The 23,634-nt window shown below is 31.1% G+C and overlaps 1 protein-coding gene across 1 annotated transcript in view; it reads left to right on the top strand.

The window, feature by feature from the left end:
• The window catches only part of LOC143076212 (angiopoietin-4-like), a 61,735-nt gene that overhangs the window by 8,030 nt on the left and 30,071 nt on the right, over positions 1 to 23,634 (top strand). The window contains exons 4-5 of the mRNA XM_076251925.1: positions 14,236 to 14,332; positions 16,370 to 16,543. Of these exons, the coding sequence (XP_076108040.1) occupies positions 14,236 to 14,332; positions 16,370 to 16,543 (271 nt within the window). The remainder of the gene's footprint in view (positions 1 to 14,235; positions 14,333 to 16,369; positions 16,544 to 23,634) is intronic.

Genomic DNA, 23,634 nt, shown 5'->3' on the forward strand with positions numbered 1-23,634 from the left:
GTACTTCCTTTTCCGGTCTCGTTTGTATGAAACTTTGAGTAAAATATATATTTATCAGTCTAGTATAAAATAGGAAGGAACGCAATACCAATTTCATCTTTAATAATTCCTTGATATGAAAAAACGTTACCTGGCGTGCTTTCCATTATCCGGTTCGTATCGACGGAACCGGTTCAGGATAATAGAACATCCAAGGGCAGACGATACGATCCAAGATGGCTTCCGCTGTACCAGTTATTTCTTATAGTTATCCCTTTTTAGACGATTTTTTAGATACATCTACACTTTTTGATTATTTTATGCAATTTGAAGATTCAGTTTATAATGACCATTTTGTTACACCTTTAAGAAATAACATTAACCGTATACAAAATTATTATGAAACGGTTATTCCAATTTATACCTTGGATGAATTTAGGTCTCATTTTCGTATGAGCAGGTCTACTGTTGAACAACTTTGTTCACAGTTAGTACTTACTGGGGAAATACCCACCATACATGAACACGGAAGGTCCCCGATAGAGTCGGAAAAACAGCTCCTGATGTACATATGGTAAAATTTATCATAATAGTAGTAAAAAGAAACAAAAACGAACATTAGTATCCATTACACACGTTTCACAGAAGCCCAAAAGTATGAACAACACAAAAACCATCATATTCATGATATTATTGATTGAAACCCAGGGCTCTAGAATGGAACGCAAAAGTTACTGCTCCACATGTGGCACCAATTATATGATATACCATCAGTGGCAGTATCATTGAGACCTGCCAAAGAGATGTGTAGGATATAAGAATTGTTCTTTTGAATAAAATGTCAGGATTTACAAGAAACTGTACTGTCTTTAATAAAAGAGATAATGAAATTATATAAAAAAGAAGATGTGGGATGATTGCCAATGAGACAACTATCCACAAAAGACCAAATAGTTATCAAAAGTACCAGGATTACCAAAATGACACAAACATTAACAACTATAGGTCACCATACGGCCTTCAACAATGAGCAAAATAATAGCTATAAAATGCCCCGATAAGACAATGTAAAACAATTCAAAGGAGAAAACTAACGGCCTTATTTATGTAAAAAAATGAACGAAGAAACAAATATGTAACACATAAACAAACGACAACCACTGAATTACAGGCTCCTGAATGGCATGTAAACCACATGATAAATATGATATATTTCAGTTGACTTATATACATGTAATTTATGAAGAATAAACATAAACCTGTGGCTAGACATGTAAACCTTACAATAATTTCATACACCATGTACACCAAATAGAGTAAAACTGTTGTATAGAGTATAATAAAAAAACAGACCAAAACACAAATACTTAACTATAACCACTGAACCATGAAAATGAGGTCAAGTTCAGATGACACCTGCCAGTTAGACTAGTCCTATAATATATGGCTGAAAGTACACCTTATAGTCCTTCTTAGTTCTATACACCAAATATACTTGACCTATTGCTTATTGTATCTGAGATATGGACTTTACCAACAATGAGGTACACACATACCAAATATAGTAATCCTATTATCATGATTATAACAAGGATTTGTATAGTGAGATCTCACCATACAAATCCTTGATTATGATAAGAGAATTTAACATTACATAAAATTCTTTTTTCAAGTAGTCACTGATGTACTGTATTTGTCATTTGTTTATGTTATTTATACCAGTTTCTCGTTTTTTTTTTATATAGAAGGACAAAAGATACATGAGGGAAAGTCAAACTCATTTTAAACTCAAAAGTAAACTGACAAGGCCATGGCTAAAAATGAAAAACAGACAAACAATAATACAAAGGACACAACATAGTAAATTAAAAAATAAACAACACAAACCCCACCAAAAACTAAGGGTGATCTTACGTTCTCAGAAATGTTAAGAAGATCCTGCTCCATCTGTGGCACCCATTCTGCTGTTTATGTGATTGGTTGGTTTTCCCGTTTGAAAGGTTTAACATGTCTAGTACATTGACCTATAATCAAATTATGGTTTACTTTTATAAATTGTTATTTGGATGGAAAGTTGTCTTATTGGCACTCATACCACATCTTCCTATATCTTCTAAACCACAAAAATGAGGTCAAGAATATTGGACATATAAATTATTATTTGGATGGAGAGTTGTCTTATTGGCACTCATACCACATCTTCCTATATCTACTAAACCATGAAAATGAGGTCAAGAATATTGGACATATAAATTATTATTTGGATGGAGAGTTGTCTTATTGGCACTCATACCATATCTTCCTATATCTACTTAACCATGAAAATGAGGTGAAGAATATTGGACATGTTTCTGATAGAAATTTTGTAACATGAGGCATCTATATATAAATTATGAAGCATCTCAGTTTTCTACCTTCAAAATTATCAGGCTTTACAAATTAAAGATTGAAAACCCCAATGTATGGCGTCCATTATCACTGAACGAGTATATATTTGTTTAGGGGCCAGCTGAATGACGCCTCCAGGTGCGGGAATTTCTCGCTACATTGAAGACTTGTTGGTGACCTTCTGCTGTTGTTTTTTTTTTATTGTCGGGTTGTTGTCTCTTTGACATATTCCCCATTTCCATTCTCAATTTTATATTTGAAGTTTTCTTTGTTTGACCTTATTATATAAGTAGGATAAAAGATCAAATTTAATAAAGGAATATTTTGTTGCAGCAGATTAATGTAGTTATATATATGTTTTACATAGTCATTAGTTACTAGTATTTTAAAAAATCAGTTCATATTCTAGGTATATTGCTACATCTGAAACCTACAGATCAATCAGTGATCGCTTTGGTGTCACAATGTCCTCTACTCATCGTGCAGTGAGAAGATGCACAACTGCTGTAGTGCAAATTGCAGACCAGTACATTTGTTGGCCAGATGAAGGTATTTGAGGCATAGGAATAAAAACAATAAATTGTTATAGGTGCTTTCCTATCATAGATCTTTAATTATTCTCTACAGCTGAAGTATAAATATAAATATTCTAAATATATATATACAATTTAATTTTACTAAAATTTTAACTGGTTGAATGATTGATATCAACTATGAACACTGTTCTGGCAAAATGAAATATATTCCTTTTACATTTGTATAAGGGCATGTATAATGCAGATCATAAACATGTAGAATAAATATTGTTAAATTGATAAAATGTTTATAACTCATTTCAAATTTTGATAACATGTAAACCATTATCTTCATCATTGCAGCTGAAAATTGACTTTAACTCTGCCAGGTTTTACCTGCCGGTCCCAAGCCCGGAATAAAGAGGAGGGAAGTCAGCTACTAAATGTTACTAATCATATATTTTTTTAATTTCAGATCTTGTACGTGACTCTAACTCTGCCAGGTTCAATCCACAAGCAATTGTCTCTTAATTTTTTTTGTTTATATATATATATATATATATATATATATATATAATCAGAGACAAGCGCCTGAGGTTCAATCTGCCGGTCCCCAGCCCGGAAAAAACGAGGAGGGGAGTCATTGTTAAATTTAAAATTGTTTCCAAAGGTGTGTATATATGTAAATAATTCAATTTATGACTGACATAATACATGTTATATGAATAATTGAATTTTGTTTTAGCTAAACAAGCAGAAATAAAAAATAAATTCAAAGCCATCAAAGGTCTTCCAGGAGTGATAGGAGCTGTGGATGGGACACATATCAGTATAAGGAAACCAACGGACCATCCACAGAGCTACCTGAACAGGAAGAAAGATTATTCTATTATTCTGCAGGTAATAAATTTGGATATAAGATTGATTGATTGTTGGTTGCTTAATGTCCAGTGGCTAATATTTTATGCATGTTCAGGATGAGAGATAAAAGATAATACATTTGTAGTTACAGCCCTGTAATCAGCATTAAAAATTCTGAGATGAAATAAAGCCAGTTAATTTTTTCTATGCAGACATTTTACTTTCAAAAATAATTTTTATACCTGAATGTTACCTTTTTCAATGTTTCTTCAAAAACAAAATATATACAAAAAAAAATCTGTTGGGTACTTTGAACTGTTTAATTTAAGGAATAACTGTAATATTTAAAAAATATAAGTCATTTAATTCTTATATTCATGTAAACCAGAGTAAACCATGAAAAAAAGTTGAAGACATCACGGTCACATGACAAAATTATGTCAATGAGCTGAAATACAATACAACGTAAGCCAATCAGAAAAGGTGTTACATCTAAAATTAAATTATTAGCTTTTGAACTTATATGCATTTTTGTCTGATGAAGAAAAGTCAATTTTTAATGTTCATTTGGTGTAAATAAATGGACAAATAGACAGGTATTAGCATTTGAAATAAAAAAAAAAAAAGTCTACCCATTTAGGTGACAAAAAATATGATATGATTAAGACATATAGCCTATTGACTTATTTTACATTTCAAAGGGTGTTTGTGATGCAGACATGACTTTTATTGATGTTTTTGTTGGTTGGCCTGGGTCAGTTCATGATGCGAGGGTATATCGGAATTCACCGCTGGAAGAAAAAGTTTCCCATCTGCCAATTGAAAGCCATTTATTGGGAGATGGTGCCTACCCACTGACTAAGTATAAATCTTTAAAATATTTTGATAGGCTTCAGTTAATGCTCCTGAAAAATTTCATCACATGATATGATTTGATGAGAGAAATGAAATTCTTCTCAATTTTCTATATATATTGAGATTTTTATTTTCCCAGTCGACGACTTTGTAAATAAGGAATTCTATGTGCCTATGGGTAATACCATGCATAACTCACACTAAGGTTTTAAATAGATAAGCACAGTGTATCACAAATGGTAAGTTCATGTCATCACAATTGATTAGTACATATTATCACAAATGAGTAGTACAATTAAACACAAATGATTAGTACAGTTAAACACAAATGATTAGTACAGTTAAACACAAATGATTATTACAGTTAAACACAACTGATAAGTACAGTTAAACACAAATGATTATTACAGTTAAGTACACCTCATTGCAAGCGATTAGCATAGCCCTTTCCTCCATAATGACGCTTTTTGACGCCACCCCCTTTACTCCATAATGACACCTTTTGACGCCTGTGTAGTGCCTCAGTTGAAACGTCTTAACTAGGAAAAATCTTTATCAGATCTAATAAAATTTGTATCTAATATAAAAAGAATATTCAAGAGAATATCTGACTGGAATTTCATTGATGAAATATTCCTTTTTGCAATGCATTGATACTTTAAACCTGATGATTTTTTTTAATTGAAAAAATCCTATGCGAATCAGGTATGTGTAAAAAAAAATGTCAATGGAGGAAAGGGTTAATTAAACACAAATGATTAATCCAGTTTATTGCAAGTGGTTAGTACAGGTCTGGTCAACCCAAATGATTAAACCAGAATAAATAGTAACTACTATATATGTAGATCTTTTTTTCACAAACCAAATTACTGATGTAAGACATATCTAATGATTTAGAATATATCTTTTCTAACAAGAGTAACCACAAAACTTAAACAATGCAGGCTTTGCCTGCAACATCATTCTTTTAATCTAAGTACCGGTAAGAATAAATGATTATACTATTACGCCAATGGCCCCCAATATTTGGTGTGGGCTACTTAAATTTCATCTTTTCTTGTATAGGACTAAATATGTGGGTTACCATGCCAAAATTTCAACTTTCACATGTAACTATTTCCTTTTTGAACACCTAATTTGTGTTAAAAAAAACAACAAATATATATAGGACATGATCTTAAAATTTCAGTCCACTTCTTTTATTATTCTAGTGTTCTAATTATATGATTTCAGTGGGCTCATCACACCATACAGAGACACAGGCAGACTTGCAAATGAGGAATTGAAATTTAATAAAGTGCAATCTGCGACCAGAAATAAAATAGAGTGCACATTCGGCATGTTGAAAGGCAAATGGAGACGTCTCAAATATTTAGACATGCTAGACATACCATGCATGGTGGAATTAATTTTTAGTTGTACTGTTGTACACAATTTTGTTATTCAAAGAGAAGGTACTCATCTCGATGATGAGTTTGATGATGAAGACAATCTTCAACCTCCCAATTTGGATGTGCCAACACGTTTGGCATTTCAAAAGAGGGATATGTTAAAGATGTCCATACAGTAAATATTATCTTGTCCCAAGATTTTAATATTATTTTTAAAAGCCTCCATAGGTTATACAGCTCCTTATATTTTTTTTACATCCTTGAAATGACAGACTTCGGTAACTCATAAAAGATTATTTACCAAAGATAAAGCAGATTATAGATTACTTTTCTTTTGATTTGAGACTTAAACAATACCAATGCAAAACAGTTAAAAGTTTTCCACCCTTTAAACAAATCAAATATTTAAAAAAGGATTGAATGATTGTTGGTTGATTTAGGTTCAGTGGCAAATATTTCATGCCTGTTCAGGACGATCTCAAAAAAAGGAACTGCATAACATATCAATATCTTTAGCTAAATGCTAAATGTGTATCTTAACTTAAATATGCTCTTCTGACTTAATACACTATCTTTGTTAAGTTCTAGTTTGTACTTGAATTAGTTAATTCCTATACATTTGAAAATAAGTATCATTTATTTCATGCATAGTCATACAGGTTTCATTTTAGTTGACTTTAATGTAGGCCAATTTACTTAATTTACCATTTCTTAAAACACGTAAAAAGTTTTGTATAATAAGATGTTGAAATCTGTTTAAATTTGAAAACTATAAAAATTTGCCATGATGATACAAACCTTGTTACAGATTTAACACAATTATCATTGCTGGTGAATAAAACAATACAATTTTATTGTTATAACTAAAATTAAACCTGCTTTGACCTTTTTTAACATGTTTACCTCCACCAAACATTATAAATACCTTTACATAAATGGTATGCTGTTTTAATCAGTTACTTTACAAATTTCTGAAATAAACCTTCAACAATAAGTATGAATCATCAATCTCATCATCTGTATATATATATATATAATTAACACGAATACCTTCTCTGCAAAATTTTATATTTTCACTTGAAATCACTCATATGTTATAGAGAAATATTTTTCTCTCTTATCTTTATTTCTTTCTTTAACAAATAGATTTCTTGCATGAAATCTGTCTTTTTTCTTATTGTAATGAAGGATACAGATTGAACCAATGACTGTGTAAGAAGGATTTATTTCGTGTAAACTATCAGTTACAATTTGAATAATGAATACAATTTCTAATGTTAAAATAAATATCACAAGGAAAAGGGAAAACTGGGGTTTTTTTCCGGAATATTATATTTCGTGCAGAAGATAAAACAAATTTGAAATTTAATTTCATAATATGGTAGTGGTAATTGAATATGAAAAGCTAATGAACTAACAAAACAACATTTAATCCAATAAAGATATAGTTATATGTGCATGATGTGGGAGAATATTTATTTATCTGGTGTTATAATTCCTAATTGCAATAAAAATGTTTATAACTTTTGAAGAAAAAATTTGAAAGTAAGTTTCAATCATCTTATACAATATATGAACAAGTAAAATTTTGTTTTTTCTTTTATAGGAAGAGGAAGAGAGTGTTCTCTCAGAGTTTATCATAATAAAGCATTATATCAACAAAATTTGCAGAAGAAAATTTTTATGTACGTTTAATTTTTTCAAAACTTATTTCTATACATTAAAGCTGTTTAACTTTGCAAAAGTTCTAACTTGTCAAATTATTATATTGAAAAATTATTGAAGCTGCATCAAGTTTTATTGGATTAAATGTTGAAAAAATCCTTGGTTTCTCATTTATTGCAACTATTCTTAAACACATTTATAAACTCTCTCATTAAGTCACACCTCTCTTTATTTATCTCCTTCACCATACTCTCAAACCTCTCATACCTATCCTCTCTCTCCCTCTTCATTTCCCCCAAAGATTCTGTTAGTTCATTAGCTTTTCTCTTACGGGGTTGCTTCCCTTTTCCCTCTTTTTGCACTTTGTCTTTTTCAACACTCAAATCCATGGAGGAAATGGTCTTAGCTGGACGGATGTTGGGGTTGTCCCCAACAGCTTCTTCCATTTCCTCCATGTATTTGAAGTTATGTGTTCCTTCTCCACTCTTTCGATTTTTATCCTCCACCTGTTTGAACTTTGATTCAAGCTTCTGCCACTTGGATTTCAGTTGAATCCAAGTGACAGTTTTAGCTTGTTCATCGCTTGTAGCATTAAACTTTATAGCAATGATTTCCCACACTGCCTTCTTAGTTAATCTCCCCTCCTCAAATTTGTTGGAATGCTCTTTTCTATATTCGATGAGCCTCTTGATGCTGCAGTCATCCCAGATATATTTTTCTGAAATTATGTACCATTTTACTTACTTTACATGTTAAATTATATGTATTATTTCAAATCAAGATTATGTGGACTGTTATAGAAATATTTCTTTTTGTTAAAATGTTGGATTAGTTTTCATTTACCTTTTGACAACTTTCATCTGTTAAGCTGATTGGGGATGAAATAAACAATTACAGTATTGCCCTTTTGAGGTTATGTAGATCTATGTAGTTCTGCTGTCTCTGTGACTCAAACGACATTGGTGATGAGTACCATTATATTATGAATTGTGGATTTTTTATGTTTGAAAGAAAAATGTTTACCTTCATACTGCTGGTCAAACTGTAATATCTATGAATTTGATCAACTGTTATATTTATGTAATATTGTAATATTAGAAAAACTATGTAAATTTATTAAAGTTATAAATGTTAAAGTTAGTCCATCCAAGTTTATTTCGTTGTGTTGTTCACACATGCTTGTAAAAATTGTACCTTATAGTTATATTTATGTATGTTCTCTATAACTATGTAATTGTAGTTTTATGAGAAATATAGTATTCGAATTTTCGTACCCAGATATACCTAAAAAAACTACAAGGCAAAAATGTAGTTCAAGTTAAGTAATATTCATAAAAAAAAAAAAAAAAATCTCAAGCAATGAGAACTTTACAAATTGGTTTTGATTTTTGGTTGCTTTATGCTGTATCTGCACAAAAAGGTTATTCCAGTTATTTTTTTTTTCTCAACAAATGGGTTATTTAGTGAAATGACTCAGTTATTAGTTGTATGCATTATATGTATTGTCATTACAACAAAGTTTATTGTGTTTTTTCTTATTTTCCTCATGGAAGTGATTCAAAATTTGATGAAATCAAATAATGTTAAATTTTAGACACTTTAGACCTCAATGTGGACCAATTTTTTAACAGGGCCCAAATATTAAAAATCTAAATAAATGGTTAGATTCTGGATTCAGCATACTGAAGGACCCCATATATTCAAATTTTTTTTGCAATAAAAAAAACTTTAATGTCAACCCTTTTGGACCTTCATTTAGACCAATTTGAAAACAGGACAATACTGTGCAAATTAATATTTCTTGCTATTGGGTAAAACTGTGCACTGGAAAATTTCTTGCTTTTGCGCAATATTGTGCAATTAGATATTTCTTGCTATTGTGCAATACTGTGCAGTTGAAGATTTCTTGCTATTGCACAATACTGTGCAACTGAAGATTTCTTGCTATTTCCCAATACTGTGCAATAGAATATTTCTTGCTATTGCACAAGACTGTGCAATTGAAGATTTTTTGCTATTGCCCAATACTGTGGAATTTTAAATTATAATAAAAAATCTATAAGTTTATGTTCAGATTCAGCATATCAAAGAACCCCAAGAATTCAATTTTTGTTAAAATCAAGCTAAGTTTAATTTTGAACCCTTTGGACTTTAATGTGTACCAATTGGAAAATAGGACCAAAAATTAAGAATCTGGATACATGGTTAGATGTGGCATATCAAAGAACCCCAATCATTCATTTTTTTATGAAATCAAACAAAGTTTAATTTTGGCTCCTTTTGGCCCCTTATTCCTGAACTGTTTAGACCACAACTCCCAAAATAAATCCAAACCTGTCTTTTGTGGTCATAAACCTTGTGTTAAAATTTTATAGATTTCTATTTACTTAAACTGAAGTGAGAGTGCAAAATCAAATGTCTTTGGACAACGACCCCAACATGATACCAATATACGACCAAAAAAAACTTTACGATTGTAAACAAATAATGAAGCCTTTATGATATACATTATATATTTTTTATCTTTTGAATAAATTCCAACATTAACGGTTTTCCCTTCCATTCTGTTTAATCTACAGATACAAGTTAAGAAAAAACACATACCATTTTCTTCCTCTGCAGCCTTGCTTGTTGATGGTACTTCTTGATCTGTACATTTCTTTCCAACACTGGTACTTGCTGATTTAGCTATTGAAATAAGTTTTATTTTTTTATTTTTTTTTAACTATAGGACTTCAGTTTGAAAAGAATGATATTGTTTCTTGTTATATATATATATTTGTTGTTGTAATATATATTGTTTCCTTGTTATATTTACATTTTTATTGTATGTACTGTACATATTGTTTCCTTGTTATATATGCATTTGTTGCTCAATATTCATCATTTTTCAATGAATGAAGAAGGACTGTGATAAAACCTCTTTTATCAATTCTACAATGATAATAAATTTCAAAAGGTATTTAGTAGTTTTATTTTAAAAGAGTTATATATTTGCTGAATATTCATAAATTTTCAATTAATGAAGAAGGACTGTGATAAAACTTGTTTTAAAGCATTTTTAATTTTACAAGGATAATAAATTACACAAGGTATATAGTATATAAATGTACAAGTGTATATATATATGTGAAAATGGATAGCAAACAACATGCAGGCATCAAACCAGCTACTTTTATTTTACCATTATATTGTAATGTTATTATTGTCAGTTTAAACAAAATGTACATGTATTGTGAGCATTTTTATGTATAAATAGATTACAAATATATCAATATGTTTCTGAGTGATGGAATAGTTTATTACAGTGTTTACAGCTGTTTTGATATATCAGACGTAATGGACATGATTTACAAGTATGCCACTACCAATACCATGAATTAAATAAACAAATTAATAAAAAATACTATATATTAATATGTTTTAATAGGAATAAATAGAACATGCTTGTGATACTTATGGTATATTTGGGTCATTACCAGTCCAATCATAGTAATACGAATTGCATGTGTATTAAGATGAATGTATGCCAATGTGTTAAAGCTCAGCTCATATATCATTGTATATAGTATTTAAAAGTGCTTTTGAATATAATTATATTATATTATAATGATTAAAGATAAGCACATATTCATAGATCTTATTTGTCATTTACAAGGTTTTGTTTTAAGTTTCAGGGGAATGAATATGATATACTGTTGTAATATTATATTTAAAAAAAATAAAGGGTAAAAGGGGTGCTACTCCTATAAATTTAAGTTGATCATTGTTGATATGCACATCTGCTTAGTATTTTCTTATTATCTATTCATGAAATTTTGTTTTGGGTTTGACAGAAATTGCAACAACAAGAACAAGAATACAGATAAATAGAATCAAGAATCTCAAATAAGTCTCTCCATCAATGCTATACATACGTCTTGGTTCAATAACCAAATTTTTTTCTTGTTCTACAGAACTTTCTTGTTCTGTCAATATGTTGACTCCATCTTTATCCAAAAGATGCCCCTGCTCATTAATTAATTTTTGTAGATGCTCTGGATCTACAATGTAAGGATACATATTTTTAAATGTGAGGTGGTTTAGGTGAGACACATTAAAAAATATAGTTTGTAATAACAATAAAAAATGGAATTCAAATATGTTAGAAAAATGTCTATTTTTTCTCGCATACGTAAAATTACATTACATTATGGCAAGTTATTGTGATTGGCTTACATTTACAACAACATCATGTCATTTTAAAATCAACCTTCATTTAATTTCCAATCAAAAATGTAACATTAATGATGAAAATACATGGAGCTACAATGTACTACAGTAAAATGCATACAGTACATATAGTTAAATAAAATAAAAACTTGATAGGAATTGTATTTTCATTATTCTATCAAAGAAATGTTATTATAGGAATTGAATATGGTGCATACATGTAAATTTGTTTTTTCCTGTCCTAAGTCATGTTACTGACGTTCAGTGGTTATCATTTGTTGATGTTTTTTTAAGGATTTCTGTTTGTTATATATAGAGCGGATCTAGGCCATTGGTTGACCTCTTTGGATTGTTCATTGTTGTTTGGCACAGTCAATTTTTGGGATTTTAATAGCTTTGTGTTTAGTTTAAGCCAAGACTCTGTGTTGAAGACCATAATTAAATCTTTATTTGTTTTTACAAATTGTGACTTAAATGGAGAGTTTGGCCTTCGGGCTAGGGTCGAATTTACTTTTCAGTTAACCCCTAAAAGGGTTCGTTTAATATGGCTGTGTATGGGTTTGAAATTAAAAAAATTTGAAAAAATAAACCAACAAGTTACATGCTACACAATTAGCCCGATCTCCGGACTGGTTTAATTTTATTCAAACTTTCAGTTGGTTTGTTTTTACAAAATCTTATCATTTGCTTTTCATGTTTATGACCGAGATTACTCTGACGTCCGACGGCTGTTTTGCCAGGCAAGCTGGGGCCATGGGACGTCAGAGTAATCTCGGACTATGACAATGTATGATCTGACAATATCATCTAATCATGTTATTAGACAAACAGTTGGTTAATAATATTTTTCTGGGAGACAGCTTGCTCATTCATTTCATTGTTTAAAAAATTGTCAATATTAAGGTAAATCATTTATATAAACATGATTTTCCTTATTAATATTAATACTTACTGTCATGGTAAAAACTCATCATACTATATGAAGATTGAAACCTGTAATTTTGAAATTCATAGTTTAGTATGGCCTCTGCTTGCATTGTCTGTTAGTGATGGATACCTTATATATTTAAAGAAATGAATTGACTTCAGTCTACTGTATCGGAGGCAGATGTCAGATGAGAAGAGTGCAGACGACAATGAAACAATTAGAATTCAAACGACGAAAAAATTAATCTATCCTTACATATCAAATGGCACCTCAAATTTATAACAAAAAGGTGCACAAACGATATAAAAAGACGATTTTTATTGCATCTCAAGCAGACGAGAATACTGTTACTTTCATTCATGTATTTGGATGAGCTTTTATGAATGGGCTGGAAAATCACAAATATGCGGCATTTTCACAAATGAAAACCCCCCAAAATAACTCGGTTGTGTAATTATATGTTTTCTTTAAAATCGTAAGTGTTCTGTGCCGTTGAAACATCATCATATATCTTTCCTTTTCTGTAATCTGTAATTGCAAATTGTTTACATTCTTCTTAAACTCTATTTTCCGCCATCTTGGATCTGTATTGGATCGGGGAAATCGACGAATCAGACGAACCGTATGGTACGGCGCGTTCCATTTCAGGTTCGAGGGGTTCAGCTGGTACGTACCGCATAATGGAAAGCACCCCTGATGATAGCGTTTCTTTGTTTACATTGCATATGACGTCATAGCTTAAATAACGTCACAACTAAAATCCCTAACAACAGAACCAAAATCGGAAACGTAACGGTATTTCCGTTTCTTTTTTTTTAACAAAATATTTAAGTTACAAAAAAATAATTCATACAGACTTTGTACCCATTTACAGGTTATGGCTGCCTCATATTAGTTGTTACTTTATGATATGGTACAAAAATCGACCAAAACAATCAATTCGTTTTAGCCCCAGATGACTTTTAAAATGTTTATATCATTGAAAAAGCTCCAAATTATCTCTCTTCGGTGAAAAAATGCCATTTTTTTGCATAAAAATTGAAAAAAAACTTTTTTAATTCATCGGTGAAACATATGTTTTAGTATTTATTTCAAATGAACTGTACTTAAACCAAACTATTGTAAAATTTAAGCGATTTCTGTAATTTAGTTCTTTTTTTATTTCAATTTTACCTTTTTTTCTTCTATTAGTTCAACAGAAAAAAAGGACTTTAACAAAAATGCATGCTTCTTTCAAAGGCAAATTGTGAGCTTAAATGAACGGTGACCCCATATTTTTATTTCATTTTTCAATTACGTAAAGGATAAAGTTTATTTATAGAAAAAAATAGCGAAATCCTATATACAAAAAAAAAGATTTAGACCCGCGAGCCCCCTTAAACAGTTAGATATAAACTGATGTATACATGTTTAACGACTGTTTGTTCAATTTTATGTTCAGATATTCCAGCGGAGGATAAATGGGGAAATCAATTTCTTTAGAGACTGGGAATCGTATAAGCGTGGATTTGGTAATATGAATGGAGAACATTGGTTAGGTAATGACTATGAGTCTGTATGAGAAATGTAAATTTGAAGTTTTTCCCATGCCACTTTTTTTCAAACTCTTTAATATTTCCTTTTACTTTGGGGAGGTATACCCCATACTCTTGATAACTGATCTTTACGGTTTTCCTTACAAATTTAAGAACTTATTGTAATATGAATGAATTTTAAAAAAAATGTATACTTTTACCTGAACAATTATAAATTCTTTCATTTAATACAAATATTTGGTTTGAATGTTTGGCTGTACCTGTATCAATCCAACACACAGACATGCATATTATACTATTTTTACGGTGATGTTATTTAAAACATGATGAATGTCAGCGTATTGTTTTTTGCATATAAACTTATTTTTCAAAAACCATTGTATAAAGGGTAGTGCTTCCAGTTATATAGTACATAAAATTTATACACCAAACATGTATAATACAGTTGCTATCCAATTGTTAACACAGATGAGGCCAAACAAAAATACGTGTGTTTTGGGTTGACTCCTTAACGGTAAGAGGGTAGGTTGGTAGGTAGGATTTATCTTGCGTATACTACTATTGGTACCACATAACATTTTGTCACGTAATACTACCAAAAGTGCCCCAAAAAATATAAGGGTGGACTTTCTAGACATTAAAATAGGTAGGAAAACCCTAAACACAACTGGTTTTTTTATATTAGATTGCTTCTGTATCCTGTCTATATTTATACTACATTGCATTAGGTCATGATTCACCCAGATTGCGTATGACGTCTTTACAGCAAATTTATAGTGTACGGGGCGTAACTGAACCTATAGTATATACATTTATCTTACCTCCTATACATTTCTAGGAATATGATTGATTAAAAGCAACCGCGTGGAGACCGTGTATATGCCATATTAGGTTAGTAGGTGGGTGGAGCTTATTTCGACACGGTTAGTAGTGATGTCACGTCCCTTTATAAAAACAAAACGGTACTGAGAAAAAATCTTAAAAGTTGAAAGTTTGAAATTAATTCAAATTTGATGCGACTGTCATACAAGTGAGAGGTTTAGCGCTATAACACCATGTTCAATCCACCATTTTCTACATAGGAAATGCCTGTACCAAGTCAGGAATATGACAGTTGTTATCCCTTTGTTTGATGTGTTTGAGCTCTTGATTTTGCCACTTGATTAGGATTTATATCTAGAAATTGACTATGAGGGTCGGTTGAAAACAAAACTTTACGACAAAAGAGATGATTTCAGCTTCCCATTAGTGAAGCATTGGGAAGATGAAATCCTCACTTCGGACGCCATCACGAGTTGGTTGACCGTTATGGAATATCTGTTATATAGATGATATCGGATATGTTCCTTACGTCGTAACTACAATACCGTTCCCTTTTCACGAATGTGACCTCCCAAATTTTTACCTCTTATGTCTGTTTGTTTTGTTCACGCATCATTATCATATTATCAAATTTGATGCAACTGTCGTACAAGTGAGAGGTTTAGCGGTATAAAACCAGGTTCAGTCCACAATTTTCTACATTTGAAAATGCCTGTACCAAGTCGGGAATATGACAGTTGTTGTCCATTCGTTTGATGTGTTTTGTCATTTGATTTTGCCATTTGATTATGGACTTTCCGATTGAATTTTCCTCGAAGTTCAGTATTTCTGTGATTTTACTTTTAATAAATACTTCTCATATAACACATTTAAATCTAACAAGTTGTTAATGTTGGCGTTTGTTTTTGAATAGTCAATGGCAGTATAGTTTCTTGATGCTAACGATATTGAAGACTTGCTCACTATGATAAGTCCCTAGTCTGTGGCCACATGTTAAGATAGTCGGTAAGATAAATTCGTTACATAGTGTACTAGTGATGTGATACGGTATATATGGGGTCAGTAAATTCCATATTGGGACTCGAGCTTAGCTCTCACCCCATATAGAATTTACTGACCCCATATATGCCGTATTAGATCACTAGCACACTATGCATATATTCTTTCAATGAATTATTGAATAGCTTGGATGCACGGTTATATATCATTTTCTTACAGGTAATGAACATTTGCATCAGCTGACTTCCCAAGCAACGTACATGCTTAGGATCGACATTACAGACTTTGAGAGCAGAACGGACAGTAATAGACATGCTGTATATAGCACATTCTCTGTTAGTAGTGAACACTCAGGATATAAACTAGATGTCACTGGCTACTCTGGAGATGCAGGTGAGAAAAACTTCTTTAATTATTATAACCACACTCTAGGTTAGAAATGGGATATATTTCATTCACTTTGTCCGTCCGTTTGTCCAACAAATGTATTACGTCACAGATTTCACCAGTATCAATGAACAACAGAATAACTTCATATTTGACAAACAGCTTAGTAGTGATAGGTTGTGACGAGTGAGCGTCTATTGGGTCAGTCAGGCAATCTCTACCTGTTTTCCAATACTTTGTAATACGAGAAGTGTATGCTTAACACAACAACGCTTACACTTTTGTTATATTTAAGAATATATAGGCACTAAACTTAATCAATGGAAACAAGTTTCTCCATTCTTTAATATCGACCACTGACGAAGGATTATATTTCAAAGTTATATCTTTGGGCTTTGTACTTCACTTTGTGTCCGTCGTCAGTTAACTTTGACAAAGATTATCTCCTCTGAAACTCTTTGGCCAAAAAAGCTAGGCCACAATATGCATGTGGGTATCTATTTTATGTGTCCGATGATCTCGCCTGTCAACCAACTTAGCCGACATAGAACATTGAGGTATTAAGCAAGTTTTGTCTATTATTTGGAAACAGTAAAAAGGATGAATTCTTTTTTGAATTATGTATTTATACAAAGTCATTTGTTTTACAAAATCGCCTATACCGATTTTGGGACAATTTTTTGATTTATAAATATAAAATACAAAAATAGTAAACAAGTATTTAGTCTATGAGGTACTAAATGGTTAATGTAGTTGGCCCATAAGGTGCACTATGGTTTTGATCACGTCTACGAAATGGTAAGTGTTGGGTACGAAATTGTAATTTTGGCCTTTCATCTTGAAACTTGAAAAGCTTGACATGAACTTAATTAAAAACGATGACCAGCTTGTCGACGTGATGTACAATAAAGACTGCATGGCAAAAATCTTCAGTCGGTTTCTCGTTGAATTAATTGATATAAATTCAATTCAATTCAATTCAATTCAAAGTTTTATTGCCATATAAACTTTACAGTTTGTGACATATAACAACAACAAAAAACAAATAAAGACAATAACTAAGTAACTCAATATATATATACAAATTCAGGTAAATATCAAAGGGTCCCCTGTCCTCAGTTCCATTGACTTTTTTATAAAGGATCCTATTGTATCCACTTGTGTTGGTGTTGATGGGTTAAGTATATGCACAAGACGTATATAACTTTGTCATTGTCAGTGAGATTAGCAAATGAATTACTTTCTCTGTTAATGCAATTAAAATATGTTAATCTAATATTTGAATTATGAGAACAATTTATTAAGAAATGTTTCTCATCATCAAGTACTTTGCATTTTTTGCAAAGTCTCTCTTCGAGAGGAATTTTAAAATGCCTTCCTTTTTCAATTAATAATGAATGGTCAGTGTTTCTAAGTTTTGTTATTAATTTTCTAAATTCAAAGTTTGAGTTAGAGAGGTAAGGTTTGATCAATAGATTTGGCTCAAGTCCTTTATAAAAATTTAATTTACTTTTATCATCAATAGATCTCAACTTATCCATCAACAGGTTGTTGTAGTATGAGTTTATTTGGGGTTTAATATAGCTTTTAATATTTTTCAATTGTTTTAAATTATCACAGGTTTTTAGTCTATCTATATCAATGTTAGATTCAGAAAGAATATCTTTTGCAAAAGTGAACCATGAATAGGAGCCATTAGAATCCACAAAGTTTTAGTTAATTGAGAAGATTCGTGTAATAAGGGATTCAAATTTGAGGTGAAAAGCCTTGCTAAATAAGTAATAGTTTGGGTTTTTATATGACATTCAATAGGCAGTCTTCCCAATTCGTTCCTTGTACCAAAGTTTGAGGCACTTTTGTTAGTGCCAAGGGTAAACTTGCAATAACCAAGATGCAAGTTTTCTATTGGAGTCTTGTCAATAAAATTAAATGGGTCCACAATTTTTCCAGAAATCAAAGCTCTTTTTTTTTTAGCTTTGAAATATGTTATATATGAGTCCAAATATGTTATTTCAGAACTATAAGTCAATATAGGTCTCACTAAGGTGTAACTTATTTGACACTCTGATAGGAAGGCTGCCAAGAGAATTAGTATATGTTTTAATAGAAAACAAAACCTTTTTTGCCTTTTTTGTTAATTCAGCTGTACTATGACTGAGATTACCAGTTGATGTAATCAGCAGACCTAAGTAAGGATATTCTAAAACATTCTCTATTTTTTTTGTTTTTATATACAAGTATAGATGTTTCAGGCTTTTGCTTTGTTGTTGAAAAGACCATACCTTTTGTTTTATTTATGTTTAGAGAAAGCTGCCAGTTTTCACAAAACATGGAAACTTTATTTGACTATTTTGGAGACCCTTCTTAGATTCTGATAGTAAAAGCAGATCATCAGCAAACAGGAGGGAGCCTATTTTACTATTTATAAGCTCCAATGGACTTGAGTTGTCATCTTCCAAGCCTTTAGTGATATCATTTATAAAACTATTGAACAAAGTAGGACTTAATGAGTCCCCTTGTTTTACACCTCTAGTAATGTCAAAATAGTCAGAAATGTGATCTTTATATTTTAAAGAGGATTACGTATCCAAATATTGTTGTTTTATTACTCTGTAAAAAGACTTTCCTACTCCCATTTTGCATACTTTATATAGAAGGGCTGTCCTCCATACAGAGTCAAATGCCTTTCTTAAGTCAATGAAGCATGCATAGATTTTTTTGTTATTTTTGTGTATATATTTATTAATTAAAGATTTTAATATGAAAATACTGTCAGCAGTTCTGTGGTTTTCTCTGAAGCCAAATTGACAGTTATTCAGCTGTTTATCCACAACTGTGATTAGTCTATTATTGAGTACAGCATTGAATATTTTAGGAAGATTACTGATTAAAGATATACCTCTGTAATTATTGGGATCAGATTTGTCTCCCTTCTTATGAAGTGCGATTATATACGAGTCCTTCCATGATTTTGGGTATATAACGAGTTGTATTATATTTTGCGTTAATGCCTTTATCTTAGCTTAGCTTTAATGCAAAAATCATCATCATCATCATCATCATCATCATCATCATCATCATCATCATCATCATCATCATCATCATCATCATCATCATCATCATCATCATCAAGTTTTATACTTTATAGTCCTTAATCGCGTTTGTATTATAAAATGTGTAGGTGATGCTATGAAGATGCACCAAAATGGAAGCACATTTTCGACGTTCGATAAAGATAATATAGGAAACTGCGCTGTAAATCATAAGGGTGGATGGTGGTATGGTGCATGTCACAATAGCAACTTAAATGGCCTCTATCTGAAAGGACGCCACACAACCTATGGTGATGGTGTTAACTGGTTTCAATGGACGGGTTTCAAGTACTCACTGAAGACAACAATCATGATGATCAGAAGAATATAAAATAACGGACATAATTCCTGCAAAATAACAAATTATGATTTTAGTCTTTGAAAATTATTTATGATTTATATGCAGGCATTCAAGAATATTCGTTAGCAATATAACAAAGTGCTGATAATGTCTTCGTAAGCTATTAATGTGTATTTATTCATAAAGTAACTGTTTATCGCCATAATAATTATAATTTATATTACGGTATGTATATCTGAATGGATGCTACACTGGGAACTTAACCCTCTTGCTGCCGGAGGGACACATCTGTCCAAACCGACTGTGCCGGAGAAATACATATGTCCATGTTTTAATTTATGCAAGCTACTCATCATTGCTGTACCTCTTTCAACAGTCGGACAGCTGACCCCGGTTTGACCCCATTTCTTAAAGTAACAATGGAAGTCATGTGATTACCATATACGGGCATTTTTTTACCAGAAAAAATAAGGCCGTTTTTTGGAATTTGTAGTTTTTTGCATGAATTAAAACTAATTTGCTTTTACGTGAACATTCTTGAGTATATAAGAACTATATAGATCCACTCAATTATTGATTAAACTCATTTTTTCTCTCAAAATGTGTCTTCAAAGTCTAGGTTTTGACCAAAAAAATTGGTCACAGGAAATTAAAATCGTAATTTTCTTTCTTAACTTCTCGGGAAGCTTTGCTGAATTTAAATTATGTTATGTAACATAACTTGGACTATGATATGTCAAATTTGTGCCACTTAATACGCTGTAATACGCAAGTGTGCCACTTCGATGTGTCGATATTTCTGACGAAGCGTGGCCGATAGTAATTTACGAGTTAAGTCCCTTTCTTTGACACTCTCATGAACAAACTATGATTATATTAAGCACCATATGCTGTTATTTACATGTGGATATTATTAAAATAATTTTATTAAATATATTTTGATACTAAAGACATGTGCAAAAAAAAAAAAGAGTAACACATTTTATCACTTTTCAGAACTGAGTCACAGTGAAATAGGCCCTTTGTGCCATAATATTATTATTGTAAGAGTTAATTTAATATTTATATTTTGGTAAGTAGTTTAACTGCTGTTACCAAATTATTTCAACACAGAAATAAATTTCTGTTACATTAATACAAGGGGTAGCCAAAATAATCATGAATAATGGATCAAGACAGGATTAAAATGATCAAAAACAGGAATTCCTTTTCTTTACTGATACCTGGTCCTACCTTTTTCATTCAAACTTAAAAGAGATCATTGCTAATGAAAGTATTCTGAATGTAAATTCTTCATTATTTGAAATAAAAGGAAATTAGTTTGCAATCCTTGTAGGAACAAACTATATATAACAATAAATTTTGTCTCATTGATACCATGCAAGTTTTAATGAATGGGCTCAAATTATTAAAAAAAAAACTAAACCAATAAATAAATGGTTCCAATCATGAACTTGATAATAAATATGAACAAAAAAGACTCGGTCGAATCATTTTCTTCTTCTATAAAAAAAATAAATAATAACTATGCATTTTTATATTTATATAAAAGCATTTCAGAGAAGTTTCTGAATGCTATTTAAAGTCAACAATTATGTTTCAGATCACAAGTCATAAGTAATTCACACTTCATGTCAGTATGAACATGCTTTGAATAAGAGTGATTAATAAAATGCTAGTCTGAAAGAGATTGTTTTAAGTTCAAATTTAGGAAAAGACTTTTTCATTTACTTTTGCAGGATTCCTTCATCACAATTTTTTTTTATAATATTATAAACAATGATTCGAATGAGTTGTGTTTAGTCATCTTAAGCAGTAAAGTTAAGAATGTGCAAAGACAGTTAAGATTTCCTTACCTTGTTTTAGTTAAGTCAAACATTTCATCGATTTCAAGAGAAGAATTATTCCAGTCAAATATTCACAGCTGAACTCGCCGTTGCTTTTTCAAACAACCACACTAAAAGTGTGTACATTGTGTTCAGATGCAAGTTGACATCGATGTGTAAGTATGGAACGCCACAGCTGCCTTATGATAACAATAACCATATCATTACGGGTAAAGATATATCATGAAGCAAATGTTCTATACTATAACGACAGTTGACTATAATACTCTGTCAATTTGCTATACCACTAATATACATTTATATACTATAAAGACACATTGATACAACATGGAGCTACCTTTTCATACTATTCTGTTATTTCACTTTGTTATGAAGATAATATTTCATACTATGAAGACATCTTGATATAACATGGAGCTACATTTTCATACTGATTTGTCATTTAACTAAACTATTGTGTGATATTGCTATATCATAAAGATACATTTTATACTATAAAGATATATTAATATATCATGAAGCAACTTGTTCATACTATTTTGTCACCACAGTATATTATAACGATAAATTTGTATACTATAAAATCCTCTCGATACAACATGGAACAATTTTGTCATACTATTGTGTCATATAACTATCTTATAAGACATACCATAATACCATTTCACTATCATAAGACCATTTTACCATATCATAAGACCATTTTATCATATCATAATACCATTTCACCATATCACAAGACCATTTCAGCATACCATAAGACAAATCTATAAATAGCGGCGAAACTTTCACGCGAAATTCATCCGCAACACCGATTGTAATGAGAAAAACAGGCCGTGAAGGAAATCTTGTTGCGGCCTTAGGGAATTGCTTTCAAGATGACTGAATTTATTGACAGAAGGGGGTGCGGGTGGTGTTCTTGTGCGCTATCCTTTTTGTAGATGAATGAATGAATATTTTAATATTAAAGTGCAACCTGCATTAATTTATAACAAGCAATGACGTTCATATATACAAGTAATTTTCAGCCAGCCAAATAGGCATATGATGCACTGCATTGTGTATCATTATTGAAAATGAAATAAATTATAAATAAATAAATATATAAAGTTCGTTTAATTAAGATTTTTAAAATGTATATGTAATATTTAAACAATTGCGTATGTAAAAGTGTAACTTTTTTCCATTTTGGTTTGGTTTCATCTGGTGTGTTTAAAAACTGACTACTAAGTGTCGAAGAGGAAAAATTTGTGGCTAGAAACACAGCTATGAACAACCAGACTTTCGGCTGTGAAAATAATACCGGGCTCTCTATTTAACAAGCAATGGGAACAATTTTGTATCATATCATATATTTCTGATATAATCTACTACCTATTCACATACTTGTACTCAGCATGTATTTCTTGTATAAAACATGCGAATATTCAAACCGCGATAACTTACTCCTGTTCCGATATGAATGTAATACGTGTTACTGGACGATAAACACTTGTTGTTCACTTTAATTCATTTTTATACGTCCCCCAAAATTTTGACGGGACGTATTAAGGTATACAAATGTAAATTAATGCCCGCCGTCCGTCTGTATTTCTGTCTGTCCGGCGTCCACATGTCGCACCGTAACTTGAGAACCACCTATCCAAATTTCATGACATTTAACATAGTTTTTTCTTATGATGGTCAAACAATCTGTATACGTTTTGGTGAAAATAGGATTTAAACTTTTTGAGTTACGGGACTTTATAACTAAAACAGGTTTTTTTTTCACATGTCGCGCTGTATCTCAAAAATGATTTATGATTATTGCAAAAAACTTTACACACGTCTTAGCTATATTTATCCAAAGATCTGAAT

The sequence above is a fragment of the Mytilus galloprovincialis genome, chromosome 1, assembly GCF_965363235.1.
Source record: "Mytilus galloprovincialis chromosome 1, xbMytGall1.hap1.1, whole genome shotgun sequence".
In the NCBI taxonomy this organism is placed as follows: domain Eukaryota; kingdom Metazoa; phylum Mollusca; class Bivalvia; order Mytilida; family Mytilidae; genus Mytilus; species Mytilus galloprovincialis.